General features: G+C 44.5%; 1 protein-coding gene across 2 annotated transcripts in view; it reads right to left on the bottom strand.

Annotated features, from left to right (window-relative positions):
• Positions 1 to 25: 25 nt before the first annotated feature.
• AEBP1 (AE binding protein 1) overlaps positions 26 to 14,618 on the bottom strand; it is a 46,312-nt gene continuing 31,719 nt past the window's right edge. For both annotated transcript variants that reach the window (XM_060251553.1, XM_060251554.1), the window contains 7 exons: positions 13,008 to 13,131; positions 8,568 to 8,764; positions 7,878 to 8,057; positions 6,303 to 6,642; positions 5,287 to 5,426; positions 3,699 to 3,798; positions 26 to 1,317 (listed from right to left, as the gene is read on the bottom strand). In XM_060251553.1, coding sequence (XP_060107536.1) covers positions 749 to 1,317; positions 3,699 to 3,798; positions 5,287 to 5,426; positions 6,303 to 6,642; positions 7,878 to 8,057; positions 8,568 to 8,764; positions 13,008 to 13,131 — 1,650 coding nt within the window. In that variant the 3' untranslated portion in view covers positions 26 to 748. The remainder of the gene's footprint in view (positions 1,318 to 3,698; positions 3,799 to 5,286; positions 5,427 to 6,302; positions 6,643 to 7,877; positions 8,058 to 8,567; positions 8,765 to 13,007; positions 13,132 to 14,618) is intronic.

The raw sequence follows: 14,618 nt of genomic DNA, 5'->3' as shown, positions 1-14,618 counted from the left end.
GTGGTAAAAATATGAAGAATGTAACAGCTTCTTTAATAATTCATTTTATTAATATAAAAAGTGTTTAAAAGGCCAAAGTGGCACTCTACCTGCCTCCCGGGCAGCACCCCACAGTTCTGAACTTGGCCCATTCATTCCCTTTTTCTCTTGATTACTTGTGGTTTCATTCATGGCAGGAGCAAAATACTGGCTGTTAAGAACTGCTTACAGGTGGAAAAAGATGATCTGCTCTATAGTGAACAATCGGATAGATTCCACAGAATCACTTTCTGTTGCAACAAAACATGAAGCTGAAGATTTTAAAAAATACAGTTGAAGCATTTAGAAACCTAATTTGAACTTCACTGGCATTTCTGCTGGCCAGAGATAGACTTATTAATCTCTCAACCATTTTAAACATCAATTCTCAGCCCTTGTCCAAATGTTTTAAAGCTTTCCTGATTGCCTTCTCACATGAACTTCCTAGTTTGGCAATTTAAAGGCTTCTAGAGTTGGAAGGATATGCCTCTGAGAAAGTGAAATTCTTACATCCCAAGCAAATTTAAGAAGGGTGATGATGTAAATGCTATGGCTTATAGCAGCCTGCTCAAAGCAGCAGGTTTCTTGGTGGGATCTAAAAGCAAAAGCACCTACTGTGCTACGATGAATGGACATGGTTTCCTCTTGAAGGGGTACATGTAGGGGGGGAACCAGCTTTTGGAATTTCAGTGTTCAAGGGCAAGAGTCATAGCAAGCTTGCTGGCTGTCACTAATCTCCAAAGTTCACTGTGTACGTCTCTGCTGTGGTCATAGGGAAAGGAGTGCCTGTGGTCTCCTCCCAGGCATCTGCCTCTGTTGTGACATCAGTTTCCCAGTCAGTTACCACCACTGTGTAGACCTCAGTTTCCCAGGTGGTTGCTTCTTCAGTGGTAGGAGGTTCTCTACTCCAGGGTGGGAGTGTGGTGCTGCTGAATGGGAAGGGGAAGGCTGTCGTTGGGAGAGGAGTGGTAGGAGCACTGCTGGTGGCGTTGCGCATCAGGCGGTTGCGCATCTGCTGGCGCAAGCGTGCTCTCTGCCGCATCCTCATCCTCCAGCGAAGGCGTTCTCTGGGTGTCATAGACTGGCCAGACCCAGGCCTCCAGATGGGCCTGTTTCCATTCATGGCCATGATTTCTCGGATGCGCTTCCAGTTGGAGCGGGTCAAGGTGAAGTCACACTGGGTAGCTCCGATGTCATAGAAGACATGGCAAGTTTTGACGCTGGGATTGTAGCCATCAGCCTTGGCTGTGACGCGGTATTCCCCAGGGTTCAGGATGCGCCAGTAATCACCCCCGCTGACTGAAACAGAAGTTGATACATAATCAGGGATATTAACTAAGACTTTTCTGTTAGTTACCTGAAACAATTGTGAGTAGCCATTTTAATTTCCTTAAAATGAAAGACTGTCACTACAAAAAGTATTATATAGCCAGAGGATGGAGTGCCAAATGCCCATATATTAACCTGCTTTAAGGGCATCATAAGAAATGACATGCAATACAATTATCTAATTTTCCATTTTGTTTTAAGCAATCTCAGATGAAAATTTGTGCCAATTTAATTACAGGATTAAATTGGCCAACAAAAAATATATTTGTCTTTAGAAGAAGCATTCCCTGTTTTCTCACAAGACCATGCTGATACCAGCTGCAATTTTTATATACTTGTATTGCAAATAATTTTAAACATTCAGAAATAGTGACATCTTCAGTCAAGATGTTTTAAATCAGCGTATTGATCACTTAAAACAATGCCATTATAATAATGCTATTTAGTTTTAATAATGCTATTTGATTTAATTTAAGAGCATTCCTCTGTGGTTACGTTCCTTGTGTAGACAAGTAAATGAATTCCAGGCCAGGAAATCTCAGAACACACAGGACTGGCCCAGATCCTTTGGAAGGATTCCGAGCCTTGCCTTCCTCGTAAAAATTCCCTGTATGATTTTCCCTCTCCTTACCTATCTGAAGAAGTGAGCTGAAACTTGCAAAAGCTCATATTGAAATAAATGTTTAGTCTTTAAGTTGCTGATGGACTTCACTTTTACCTTGCTACAACAGACTAACCGCTAACCTTGCGATTTCTGTGGGAAGGAACATACATGTTCTTTGTGCCTGTGCCTCTTATTCAGCAAACCTGAATGAATCAAGCTTGCGATTATTCAGAAAGCAGACTTGTCAGGACAGATGAGGATCAATTTAAAGCAGCCTGAGTTTTGGTTACATTAATGCTGAGGTACAGCAAATGCTTTACAAATCATGAATAAATGTATGCCAGGAATTTGTGGTAAGGGCTCACTTCTGCTCAGGCCAAGAATCCATAATGCTGACAGAAAGTGGAGCAGTACTGCGTGCCAATCATGATGGCCTTTGTAACTGGCTGGGCCAGTGCTTTCAAGGCAGCAGGGAGGACCAAGCTGGCTCTCATTTTTGCCTCTACCTACACACAAGGTGCTTAGCTTTGTACTTTTCAAGTTACTCCAGACTCCTGGAGTTCAACCACTGAAACATGGGTAAACTGCTTGCTTGAAAGAACCTCCCATCCAGTTACTGCCATGTGAAAAACCCTAGTTGGTTGGCCTACAGGAGGGGCTTGCAGAACCAGATTAACACAACCCAGCTCCCCACAGTTAACAGCAACATTTGTACCAGCATTTAAGTTATTCTAGCAACCTATAGCGGCTTGCAAAACATGGCAGCCATGATGAGTAAAATCCAAGCGGGCAGCCGTGTTGGTCTGAAGCAGTTGAACAAAGCAGGAGTCAAGTTGCACCTTTAAGACCAACCAATTTTTATTTAAGACCAACTAATTTTTATTTAGAACGTAAGCTTTCGTTCTGAATAAAAATTGGTTGGTCTTAAAGGTGCAACTTGACTTGCTTTGTTCATGATGAGTAAGAGTTGAGGTTGGAAATGTTGGGGGGAGGAGGTCAGCTAGAGTAGGCAGCAAGGAAAGAAAACAGGATTTCACTTCCCCTGTAAATGAATCCCTGTGACTTTCTAATATTAATCAGCTTCATCAGTGTATCATCCTTGGCACAGTGAAGGACAAAACACTTGGTTCTGAGTTTATGTGCACTTTTGTCCTTGATCTTTGTTTTTGATAAAGTCAGCTGGCCAGGCTGGGTGCTACAACATGATAGCACTGGGGGCTTCACTCTTTCCTCACTAAAAGCTGTTTTTGTCCTGCAAGATGGGAAAGAGCTAAACAGCTTCCCTCTGCCCCAGGCTGCTCTTCCGCTACAGCTGCATTTTACAAAAGAAAATTGTTTCCTAGATAAACTGCCCACAGCTCAGCTTCAGGGATAGTTTGGTCCTACAGGAAGGCACAGCCGAGAGACTCATCTGTAATTGAGAGGTCACTGGTAATTGTTTTTCCCATGCTGATAGCTGAGTCAAAACTGGAGGTGAGATGAAGCACTGGAATGAGAGACTAGCCCAGGCCAATGCTTTGAAGTTAAAAGCATTTTCTTGCTAGTGAGTGTTTAAACCATCAGTTTCATGCTTTTGCATGTATCCTAGCCAAATGGACTAGAAACAGATTTTCCAGGTTCAAGCTATTTAACTGGAGCTCTTCCTAAAGGGGCTTGCTCTGTTCCAGCACTGCATTGCCTTTGAGGTGGAGAGTCACTTAGGCAATGCAAGACCACAAAGCATCCTTTTAAAGCATCCTGGCCATACCTGTTTGTACATCATGGTTGATCCCCACAACAGAGATGGTGGCATTTGCAATGGGGTCTCCCTGCTGGTCTTTCACCATACCCTTGATGCCACGATGCACCTGCAAAGAGATGTCAGGTAGTAGTCATGAACTTGATCGCTTGAGTTGCTGTAAATTCAGCTGGGGTAGATGTGAAGTCTGTTCCTATCCAGATGACAGCCCAAGAGTAAAGCTGGCATGCCAGACAACATCATTACTTGATGACAACCAAATATTCTGTAATGCCAAGGAATGCCATTGTGTAGGTGCTAGTTTACCTTCACATTTCCTTCTGGTGCTATTTGTTAACAGGCAAGAGTGAAGGCTGCTTATCCCCAAGCCCTACAGCAGTTGAGGCAATCCCAGCAGCACAGCAAATGTCTTTCCCAGACCACCTATTGTAATAGCAGGGAACTCTAAACTGAACACAGGCAGTCATCCAACAAAAGTCACTGCTTAGGACTGCCCGTACAAATTTGTTACATAAATATTTGATTAACTCATTTCATTTATTTATTTATTGCATTTATATCCCGCCTTCCCTTATCGGGCTCAGGACAGCTAACAGTTAAAACAATTGAACAACAATTTTAAATTAATACAATAAAACATTATTAAAATATTAAAATATCTTAAAATGCAATTTTTGATTCCCAGTTGGCATTAACAGCACTAATAATTAAATTCTTTGGTGTTTAAGTGCCTTATTCTTCTGTCTGGTTCAAGAGAAATATTATTGCCCCCCAAGTCGGAATAAAGAGACGGACACACAGCATTGGTATAAACACTGGGCCGCTTTATTAATCATAGCAAATGGCAAGGGGACCCAAACTGTGGCCTGGTCAGGGCTAGGGGTCTCACGGAAATATTAATTTTGTGAGATGGTGGATACTAAGTGCCACCGTAAAAATTAAAGCACCTCCAATTAGGTATTAAAAGCCTGTCTAAACAGGTATGCCTTACAGGCCCTGAAGAATTGTGGCAAGTCTCACAGGGCCCTGATCTATTCAGGGAGGGTATTCCAGAGGGTAGGAGCAGCCACCAAGAAGGCTCTTGCCCTCATGATAGACAGGTGAACATCCTTTAGCCCTTTAGTCACTCATCTTTTTTGACTAGCCAAAGGATAACTATACCCATCAATTCCCCCTGATCTAGGGATGAGCTAGTAATGACCATTTTCCTTTTGATCTCATGTGCTGATTGTGATTCAGCTCCTTTTTGGTGCAGCGATTGATAATGCTTTTGTTTCCTCTGTGTCAATGACGTAAAAATAATGTTGCATTCATTTTTCATGAGAAAATTGTAGCACAATTCTAACTGGAGCTGGCCAGGCTGGGAAAGAGAAACTGATAGTAAAACAAATGCCGCAAGTGCATTCGTGTTATTCGTAAGTGCAATAGCGGCATTCAAAGTGAGCTAGACAAAAGATTTTTGTTTCCCCTCTTTCGACTGACTTTCAAAATTAGCACTGAATTTAAGTATGCCAGCTGCCCTGGCCTTTTCTCCCACGGCAGCTAAGCATCTCTGATTGCAGCTCTTCCTAACCTCACATTATGAATTGCTCCTCACCTGTTCCATGAATGTCAGTAATGACTCCTTGTTATTTTCCCACTCCTGGGCCAATTCATTTTCATGGGGGTATTTATCGCATCCTGTGTAGATGGAGAGTTCCAGACAGTTGGTGTGGAGATAGCTGAAATCGTTCATGCCTGGAGCAAAAGAGGATTTATTTAAGACATTGACCAATGAAACCCTCTCAAGACAGATTCCAACAAATTTAACGCACTACAGCAGCGGTGGCCAATGGTAGCTCTCCAGATGGCTGGGGCTGATGGGAGTTGTAGGCAAAAAACATCTGGAGAGCTACCGTTGGCCACCCCTGCACTACAGTGTAAAACAAGTTATACGACTATAACACCACCAAAAAACAGAAGTTCCAGCACATTAAAAAGAAACAGCAGAGAATCATTTATACAGGCAGTAGAAGTGCTTGCTGCAAGTGGTTAGGTTTTGTTTATTGGAGGAGTGCCTGTGGCCTTGTGTATAAATTGGATAGTGATTTAGCATCTCTGAATACACCAAAGGTCAGAATAAAGAAGCCTGAATACACCAAAGGTCAGAATAAAGAAGCCTACTTCCCCATGCCATCTTCTTCAGAGACAGAGGATGGAAAAACCATGTCCTTGGTGAGGAACTGACACACATGGCCCTCACAATCTTTTAGGGAACAACATATAGCTTTTACTGAAAACAAAAAACTCTAAATAGGGACACAGGGCGTGAGGACAACAGCCAGAAAGTCTGAGGCCAGTTCCGCAAAAGACGTTTAATCCTTGTTCAGCCCTGTCCCCAAACTGATTATCTACGCTAGAATCACAAACTCATAGAGTTGGTTTCTATGATTGTAGTATAGAATGTCAGTTTGGGGACAGGGCTGAACCAGGATGAAAGGTCTAGTGTGGAATTGGCCTGAGTGGGCAAAAGTGGCTGTTTCTGGGATGCTGCTTTCATGCCCTGCTGGTGGATTTCTCAAAGCTTCTGGTTGGACACTTCTGCTCTGCTTAGTTCTTCTTACGCTCACTTACTGCCTGCACGTGGATGCCACGTGGCGCCATTGACAATCCCCATCCCATTGGTCATGTCTTGATTGTGACATCCCCCACGGAAGGTCTCGGTCATCGTGAGATGGGCTGAAGCATAGGAAATGGCCAGCCAGCGGAAGATGGCATGGTCTGGGGTCTCTTTGATTTCCGGGTTCTCTTCCTCATAGTCCTGGTGGACTGCAGGGGCCACTTCATTCTCACTGGCAGGGCGAGCCATGTCAAAGGGGTAGGAGACAAACTTTTCCCCACCATGAAAATTGGCACCAAGAACAAAAGGAATCTTGTCCATCCAGGCCATGATGGCTCGCACTTCCACTGCCACCTGGAAAGAAAAGGGGCACAGCAGAGAGTCAGGCATGTTGGAGAGAACCAGAGGTAAAAGATACCCTCTTGTTCTCTTGCCCTCCTACCATACAAGCAAATCTCCATCCAAATTATGACCGCTTCCACCTTAATATGACAGCACCGTCACTGTGTCATTCAGCAGGGTCTGCAAAACTCTTACTTGTTTGGGTATTCTCTTTTTTAGCCATTAGTTACTAAAGGTAAAAGGTAGTCCCCTGTGCAAGCACCAGTCATTTCCAGGAACCTTTGACTTCTTACTTGTTTGTTTTTCAGAACTATTATGTTTTTAATATTGATACTCCATGCTGCCTATAAACTTGAAGATTAAATTACTTCACAGATTCGCAACCTACTACAAAGTTCTCTACAGCTTGGATTCTAACCCTGTTCTTCCATTTCTACAGTATATTCTACACTGTGGAGGCAGTGATTTTTACACAGTGCATCTCTCTGGTGTTAGGCTGTCTCTACTCAACATTTTCCAGTGAAAAGAAAGCACTCAGCATCAGAAATGAGCTCCACAACAGAGCGCTACCTTTGCAGCTGAGGATATCTCACAGCAAATCAAAGAAAGGGCTAGCATCCAAGCCCACTTCCATTAATTTTGCCCTGGGAACATATGGAGTTTGTGAAGACAACAGGAAGAGAACATCCATGCTAGCTGTCCTGTGCTTTTGGGCATACTGCATTGACAAATTTTATTTTCTGTTCTGGCCTTGTATCAAATACCAGCCTTCAGAATGGCTTACAAATCAAACACAAAACTTTTTTTTAAAAAAAAATACAAAGTGGTTAAAATAATGAGTGTTAATTACCAAGAAGAAACAAAGAAACATGGGCTAAATTACATCAGTCAATCAGACAGCAGTAAAAAACAAACATAATTATGAACAAGTAGCAAAAGCTCAAAGGAACAGGATAGACTTTACCGGGTACCCAAAAAATAAGACAGACAGGACAGGGTGAATATATCCAGGAAGTGAGTTCTATCATTTAGGTGCAACCATCAAAAAGACCCTGTCCACAGGAACCTCAGGAGGACCTCCAATGCCAATCTCGACTGACAAGGAGGCTCACATGGGAGGAGGCAACATAATGATAAAGAAGCCTGTATTTACCTAAGGAGAGCAGCATCCTCAGAAAGGTCTCACTCTAGACCCTATTAATATTCCAAGGCTGGGACAAGCTTCCAAAGAAGCAACAGGTACTTACTGAGGCATCCTCTGCCAGGTAGTGTTCAGGGATGGAAACGTGATGGTTGGGGACTTTATGCGGAACCCATTTCCTCTCTTCTGCAGCCCATAGGATGCTGTTGAGATCAGGGAAGTTCTCAAAGATATCATATCCTTCCTCATTCCAGTGCCCCAAAGCCCAGTTCCCAAGCTCAGAGCCCTACACAGCAAAAGAGAGGGTGTCAAGAGACATAGTTATTCAATGATAAACTATATTTCAGAACAATGGACTCCCCAGGGCTGAACAGAAACACAGGATTCTTATCGGACTCCTGATTTTCTGCCCCTCAGCAATTTTTCCCCTATGTTTTGCATTGTGCCTTTGTATCCTGACTCCTTTCTCTGCAACATCCCTCCCATCCTCTGACTGGGATATAAGGACTCAGGGATCTGCATTCCTACTTGTATCTGATGAAGGGAGCTTTCCCTCTCAAAAGCTTACACTCCAAAGATCTTGTTGATCTCTAAGGTGCTAACAAACTCTGTTCTAACACTTCAACTGTGGACCAATAATGAAACTATTTTTCCCTAATTCTCAAGTCTTCTAGTAAAAAATGTAATTGACAGGCCTACTTCCACCTTTAAAAAAGCTAGGAAGTGTCCCTTCCCTCTCCTCTCATCAGAGGTTCAGCAGCTTTCCCTGCCAAGTCTGATTCCATGCCATTCTCACCATCTGGCTGGCGATCTCATAGCCATCAGGGTTGAGCGAGGGGACAAGGTGAATCCGGGTCTCAGTCACCAGGTTCCGCACCCGGGGGTTCCCATCTTTGTACTCCTTGCACATAAACTGCATCAACATCAGCAGGAGCTCTCTCCCCAGCACTTCATTGCCATGGATTCCTGCAGAATAGCGGAACTCTGGCTCCCCTGAAATGCAAACACAGGCAGTCCTGTAGGTCCATTGGGAAAGGCATGATCTGACCTAGTCTGTACAGCACACCTCTGGACTTGGGCTTTTTTCATCTTTTGCTCTTCTGCCTCCTCCCCTTCCACTTTTTTGTTAACTACTGAAAGAATTATGATGAACTCAAAAGCCTGCTCATTTTTTTTGGGGGGGGGGCAATGTTTTAGTGGGTACTAATAAAGCTGACATGCTACAGTTGTAGTCAACGTGGTTTTCTGCTTTACACAGGATGTGTGTGTTTTGACAAGTGCTGGAGACAGATCCGAGCTACTTTCATACCTTCAAAGGGTGAAACAGCTTTTCTGCCATGATAGACCTTGCTGCAAATTTCGTACCCAACCAGGGCCAGCTCCAAGTGTTGGGGGGCCCTGGGCAGACAGTGTCCAGGAGTCCATTTGTTCCCTTTCTCTGCCCACCAGGCCACTTGTTTGTGCCTCCCTTCCCACCCACCCGCCCCTGTGCATCCTTCCTGCACCATGCTCACATGCCCTTTTGCCAGCTCTGCTGGGCAGCCCATGCAGCTGGAAGTGCCCCAACAGTCAATGCTGAGTGGCATGTGCAGCCAGGAATGTTGGTGGCAAAGCACTCGCAAGCGAGCGGGCTAGAGAAGGGGAGGTGGTGGAGGTCAATGGCAATGGGCCCCTTCTGGATCCCTCCTTGGAGAATGCTGATGCCTGCCCTGTGCCCAGCACCCTCCCTCTACAGCAGTGTTTCATCTGTATTCCATTGTTCCTCCAGTATTCCTCCATTTCAAACTGAAGCTTATGGGATTTTCCCATAGTGCGCTGAAATAGCCCCAACTTTTAAAAATAAAATATCTAGCCAAAAGAAGAAGAGTTCTGGAGAACTTGAGCATTTTCTCACTAGTCTGTAACATTTCAGTGGTACTAATAACGGATACCACACTACCACAGCTTGGCAATGTTTTTCTACTTCCTGCACCCTTTGCAATGCACAAGCAGCTTCAAGAGATCTACAGCTGCCTCATGCTGCAGCAGGACACCAGTATCTCATTTCCAAGCCACTTGACTGTTGCCTGCCTTCCAGAAAGGTCTGCAAGCAAAGGGATTTGGGGACCTGCTCCAAGCGGTCTTGCATCACACAAAAATACTGATCGTCACCCAGAGAAGCCAGGGATTTGTTCAGTCTTTCAGCGCTGCTGTCTTGTAACTCAAGAGAATTAAGAGAACTGGATAAGGACAAGAAATCGAGGAGGCTGGCCTGTAATAAATCCTGAAATAACAAATTAGTTCCACAAGACTGGGGTGCAAGAGCTCATCTGGTGCCAGTTTTTACAAAATATAGAAGGAAAAACTATAGAAGGAAAGATATGTTAGTAAACATAGATTTTGGACTGCAGTATCAATGATAGCCAGCACTGTGGAAAATTCTGGTGCCGCTGGTGGACCTCCTCATGGCCCCTGGAGAGCCAGTTTGGTGTAGTGGTTAAGTGTGTGGACTCTTAACTGGGAGAACCGGGTTTGATTCCCCACTCCTCCACTTGCACCTGCTGGCAAGGCCCTGGGTCAGCCATAGCTCTGGCAGAGGTTGTCCTTGAAAGAGCAGCTGCTGTGAGAGCCCTCTCCAGCCCCACCCACCTCACAGGGTGTCTATTGTGGGGGAGGAAGGTAAAGGAGATTGTGAGCCGCTCTGAGACTCTTCGGAGTGGACTGGAGGGCGGGATATAAATCCAATATCATCTTCTTCTTCTTCTTTTGGCCACCGTATGACACAGAGCGTTGCTCTGGATGGGCCACTGGCCTGACCCAACATGGCTTCCCTTATGTTCTTACAGACAGCTCCTTATAGGTGGAAGCAAAGCAAATAACTTCCAGCAGTTAACATCACTCGAGCATTGCCTTGTTTTGGAAGGGAGAGCAATTTTGCTTCATAAAAGAAATAGGCTGACCTAATACATTTACCCAGGGCTTTTTTGTAGAAAAAGCCACCCTGAGCCTGCTTCGGCAGGGAGGGTGGGATATAAATCAAATAAAAGAAATAATAAACAAACAAACAAAAAGCCCAGCAGGAACTCATTTGCATATTAGGCCACACACCCTGTCACACAGGGCTTTGCTGTAGAAAAGGTCAACAGGACCTCATTTGCATATTAGGCCACATACCCTGGCACCAAGCCAGCTGGAACTGTGTTCCTGTGTGTTCCTCCTCAAAAAAAGTCCTGCATTTACCCAAGACTTCAATTCTAAAACTTGCTGGGCCAGCAAATAATGGGTTGGGAAGGGCTGGCAGCTGCACCAATGGAAGAAAAACATGAAATTATGCTGTGGCTTGCAGGGATGTTTGTTGCTCTGAATATTTATTATTCTTGTGTCCTTACAGTTGCCTCTAAAGGAAATTAAGACAAATTAATGGAAGACAGGTCCATCAGTGACAATTAGCCATGATGAAATGAGTAAATGGAACCTCCGTGTTCAGAGGTAGTAACATTCTTTATATCACTGCTAGGGAAGCTTTAGTCTCTGTACCCTGATTATGTGACATTCAGAGCACCATGTGTGAAACTGGATGCTAGACTAAATAGACATTAGGGCTGCTCTTCTGTTCTTATCCTGGCCTTCCAATTTTTTCAAAGATATATCACACTGCAGGAAAGCAAAACACTCTAATCATTTAGGATCAGGGATCCGGTCTCATTTAAGGATTTTAAAGTAACAGCTACATTATTGCAATGCTGTACATGTATGACATCAAAACACACAAACTCAGTTAAAATTATGGGTATAGAACAGGTAGGAGGGAAAACATCCTGTCTCTCCTCTGCCTACCCATGTACCATCTTTATCTAACCCAAGTTTGCCATGAATGCTCCCATAACTCTTTTAGAAAGTTTATTCACCTCTATTTTGTTTTTTCAGTAGGTGTAGCCATGTCAAATGAATCAGTTTCTCATCATTGTGCTGTACTACATGAAGGACAAAAGGCTGAAGAACAGTATCGGCCAGCAGATCATAAAATAACACACCAGCGATGGTTGTAGAGATACAGGTCTGTCTGTTCTTGGTGGTGTAAGCACAGCCTGTCCCTATCAATCATGTCTACAATCTTGGGATGTTCCTGGAACTAATGCTACACCTCAGTTTCACATGGTGACAGCAACCAGCAATTCCTTTCACTACTCACATCTGGCAGGCAGGCTCCACTAACATTTCCTGTCTGCTAAGGAGCCCCAGACATTTCCTATGCTGTTGTAAAAATAGGGTATATTAACACTACCTGAAAAGAATGCTGATAAGTTGGAAGGGGCAAAGGTCCCACCCATTGTAAAATGGAGGGGGTTCTCAGGTCTCTAGAGCAGAGGTGTCAAACTCGTTTGTTATGAGGGCCAGATCTGACATAAATGAGACTGTCAGGCCGGGCTGTGTTGGGCCGGGCCGGGCCGTGTGTGTACCTATATAAGATTAGATAGCAGACATATATATAAACTTTTTTAAGGATGCAGACAAACACAATCAAAGGTGTCTAAAACATTAGCACTCGTTGGTCTTAAAGGTGCTTTCTTTGTATTTCTCCCATGGGATCCAGGGAACCGGGCAAAGGAAGCTCTGGCTCTTTCCCTACCTCCCCAGGGACCAGAAAGGGGAGGAGCCTCAACCAATGGAGAAAATTTAGGTTTTTCTCTGTAGCTCCTGAGTGATTGAGCAAGCCTTGCAAAGCAAGCTGAGATGCAGAAGGAAGCAAGAGAGAGGGAGAAGGAAGCAGACAAGAGCCAGTTGCTCGGGGGCTGATAGGAGCTCCTCCAGGGCCTAATTCAGCCCCCGGGCCACATGTTTGACACCCCTGCTCTAGAGCCTCCAACTCTGAGACAAAAGGTTACCTCAGACATGGCACTGGGTGACCTTTCAGAAAACAGGCATACCAGTCCCCAACCTGTAGCTAGCAGAAGGGTTGGTAAGCCTCCCCCCACGTGTCATTTTCCCAACCTGACAGCCCAGTGAAGTCATTATTTGCCCCATGAGGCAGTCATACAGGAAGAATGATTCTTAAGATTAAACTTACTATCTACAATTCTTGTAAGGATTTGTATTAAAAAATATCTTTAATAAACCTCTGCTGCCTCTTTAGTTGGAGATTTTTAAAATTTATTTTTGGGCAAATCAGAAGACTGACACTGATTAAACACTGCAGTTCGAAGACTTCTTATTCATATGTTTGGGCAAGCCCTGGCCCACGGAAAATGCTGCTCACCTAGTTCATGCTCCCCTGGATTGTCAGAAATCTCCATGGCATATATCTTTAGCCCTCGGGAGCTCTTGCCAATGTTATAGATGCGGGTGATGTCGGGGCACTCTTCATTTACCACCTTCATAAGCTGTGGGGAGAAGAAAGCACCACAACTTGCTATTTACCCAGCCAAGAGATTTTTTTAAGAGAAGAGAAGAGAAGACCAGGATGGAAATGGACAACAGAACTAAGCAAAGAGTGGTGTACACAATACACCTAATGTGTGTCAGGTCATGGGTGTGTAACTAAACTCACAGCTAGATGTACATCAGAGGAACTCACCTTAAAAAGCAATCCTTTGCTCACAGCTGCCCTTTCCACTGATGAAAGTGGGGTGGGAGGGAAACCAGAAGTTCCTTCTCCCTGCTGCCCTTTGTGGTGCCAAGCAAATGAGCACATTTTAAGGTGAGATCCCACAATGGACATCCGAGTGTAAGTCCGATCAGGCACCCTAATGTGTCAGGCATATCACACAGTTATGCCTGAAGTCAGCTTCTCCTAAGGAGTGGCTTTTACAAGTGATACTAATAACCTATTCTGTTGCCTAGGCTGCTAAAACTGCAGCATGTGATAACTATTTTTAATTTGAGCAACAGTCCCAATAAATGTGTTTAATTTATTTGAATTATCTTATGGATATACTTTCCTGTTTGTTTCAAGCAGAAGCTGGTTCAGATAGCCGGGGCTCGAGGTTGACTCAGCCTTCCATCCTTCCGAGGTAAAATGAGTACCCAGCTTGCTGGGGGGAAAGTGTAGATGACTGGGGAAGGCAATGGCAAACCACCCCGTAAAAAGTCTGCCGTAAAAACGTTGTGAAAGCAACGTCACCCCAGAGTCGAAAACGACTGGTGCTTGCACAGGGGTCCTTTCCTTTCCTTGTTTCAAATGTGGTTTGAGGAATACTCAGGGTTGGCCCTAGACTGTCTGGCACTCTAGGCAAGGCTAACGCCTGATGCCGCCCCCCCCCCCCCCGTACTGATAATGTTAACGAGTCACATGGGGGGTGCCCAATTCGGTGCCTACAGAAGGCCACTGCATCCTAGGCAATCACCTAGTTTGCTTAGTGGCAGGGCTAGCCCTGGGAATACTCTTCCTTACTTCCAACCATTCAAGTTGCTTCAGAGTATTTCCCCTCAACCCAGCGCTAATACTGGGGAGAAAAGTGCTTGAGGCAACAGAACATGGGAGGTATTGGTGGGAGAAGAATTAGGCCTCCTCACCCAAGCAACTCTTTCAAAGTCAGACCACACCCACCACCTTAAAATATCAATAGGGCTTCCTGTATCACATGCAATTTTGCCCTCACAGAAGTTTCTCATTAAAAAAGCTGAGACAAGTAGATTGGACAAAGGAGGGCTCTGTTGAAGTTACAGAACAAGAGCAGCTTGCAGGAACTGTGCATTTTTGTGGGAATTGTTAACAAGACAGCCTGGATCTGGATAAAGGGCTGCAGAGGAAACTGATTGCACAATCCATTTTCAGAAGGCAGAAAGAAACCCTTCCTGGAAATGATGGCCAGTTTGCTAAGAGAATAAGTGGGAAAGCCAGTTGATAGTTTCCTCACTGGGACATAAA

The sequence above is a fragment of the Heteronotia binoei genome, chromosome 12 (genome assembly GCF_032191835.1).
Source record: "Heteronotia binoei isolate CCM8104 ecotype False Entrance Well chromosome 12, APGP_CSIRO_Hbin_v1, whole genome shotgun sequence".
NCBI classification, from domain to species: Eukaryota; Metazoa; Chordata; class Lepidosauria; order Squamata; family Gekkonidae; genus Heteronotia; species Heteronotia binoei.
Note: the sequence above shows the minus strand (reverse complement) of the source record. Positions and strands in the feature narration are given on the sequence as shown.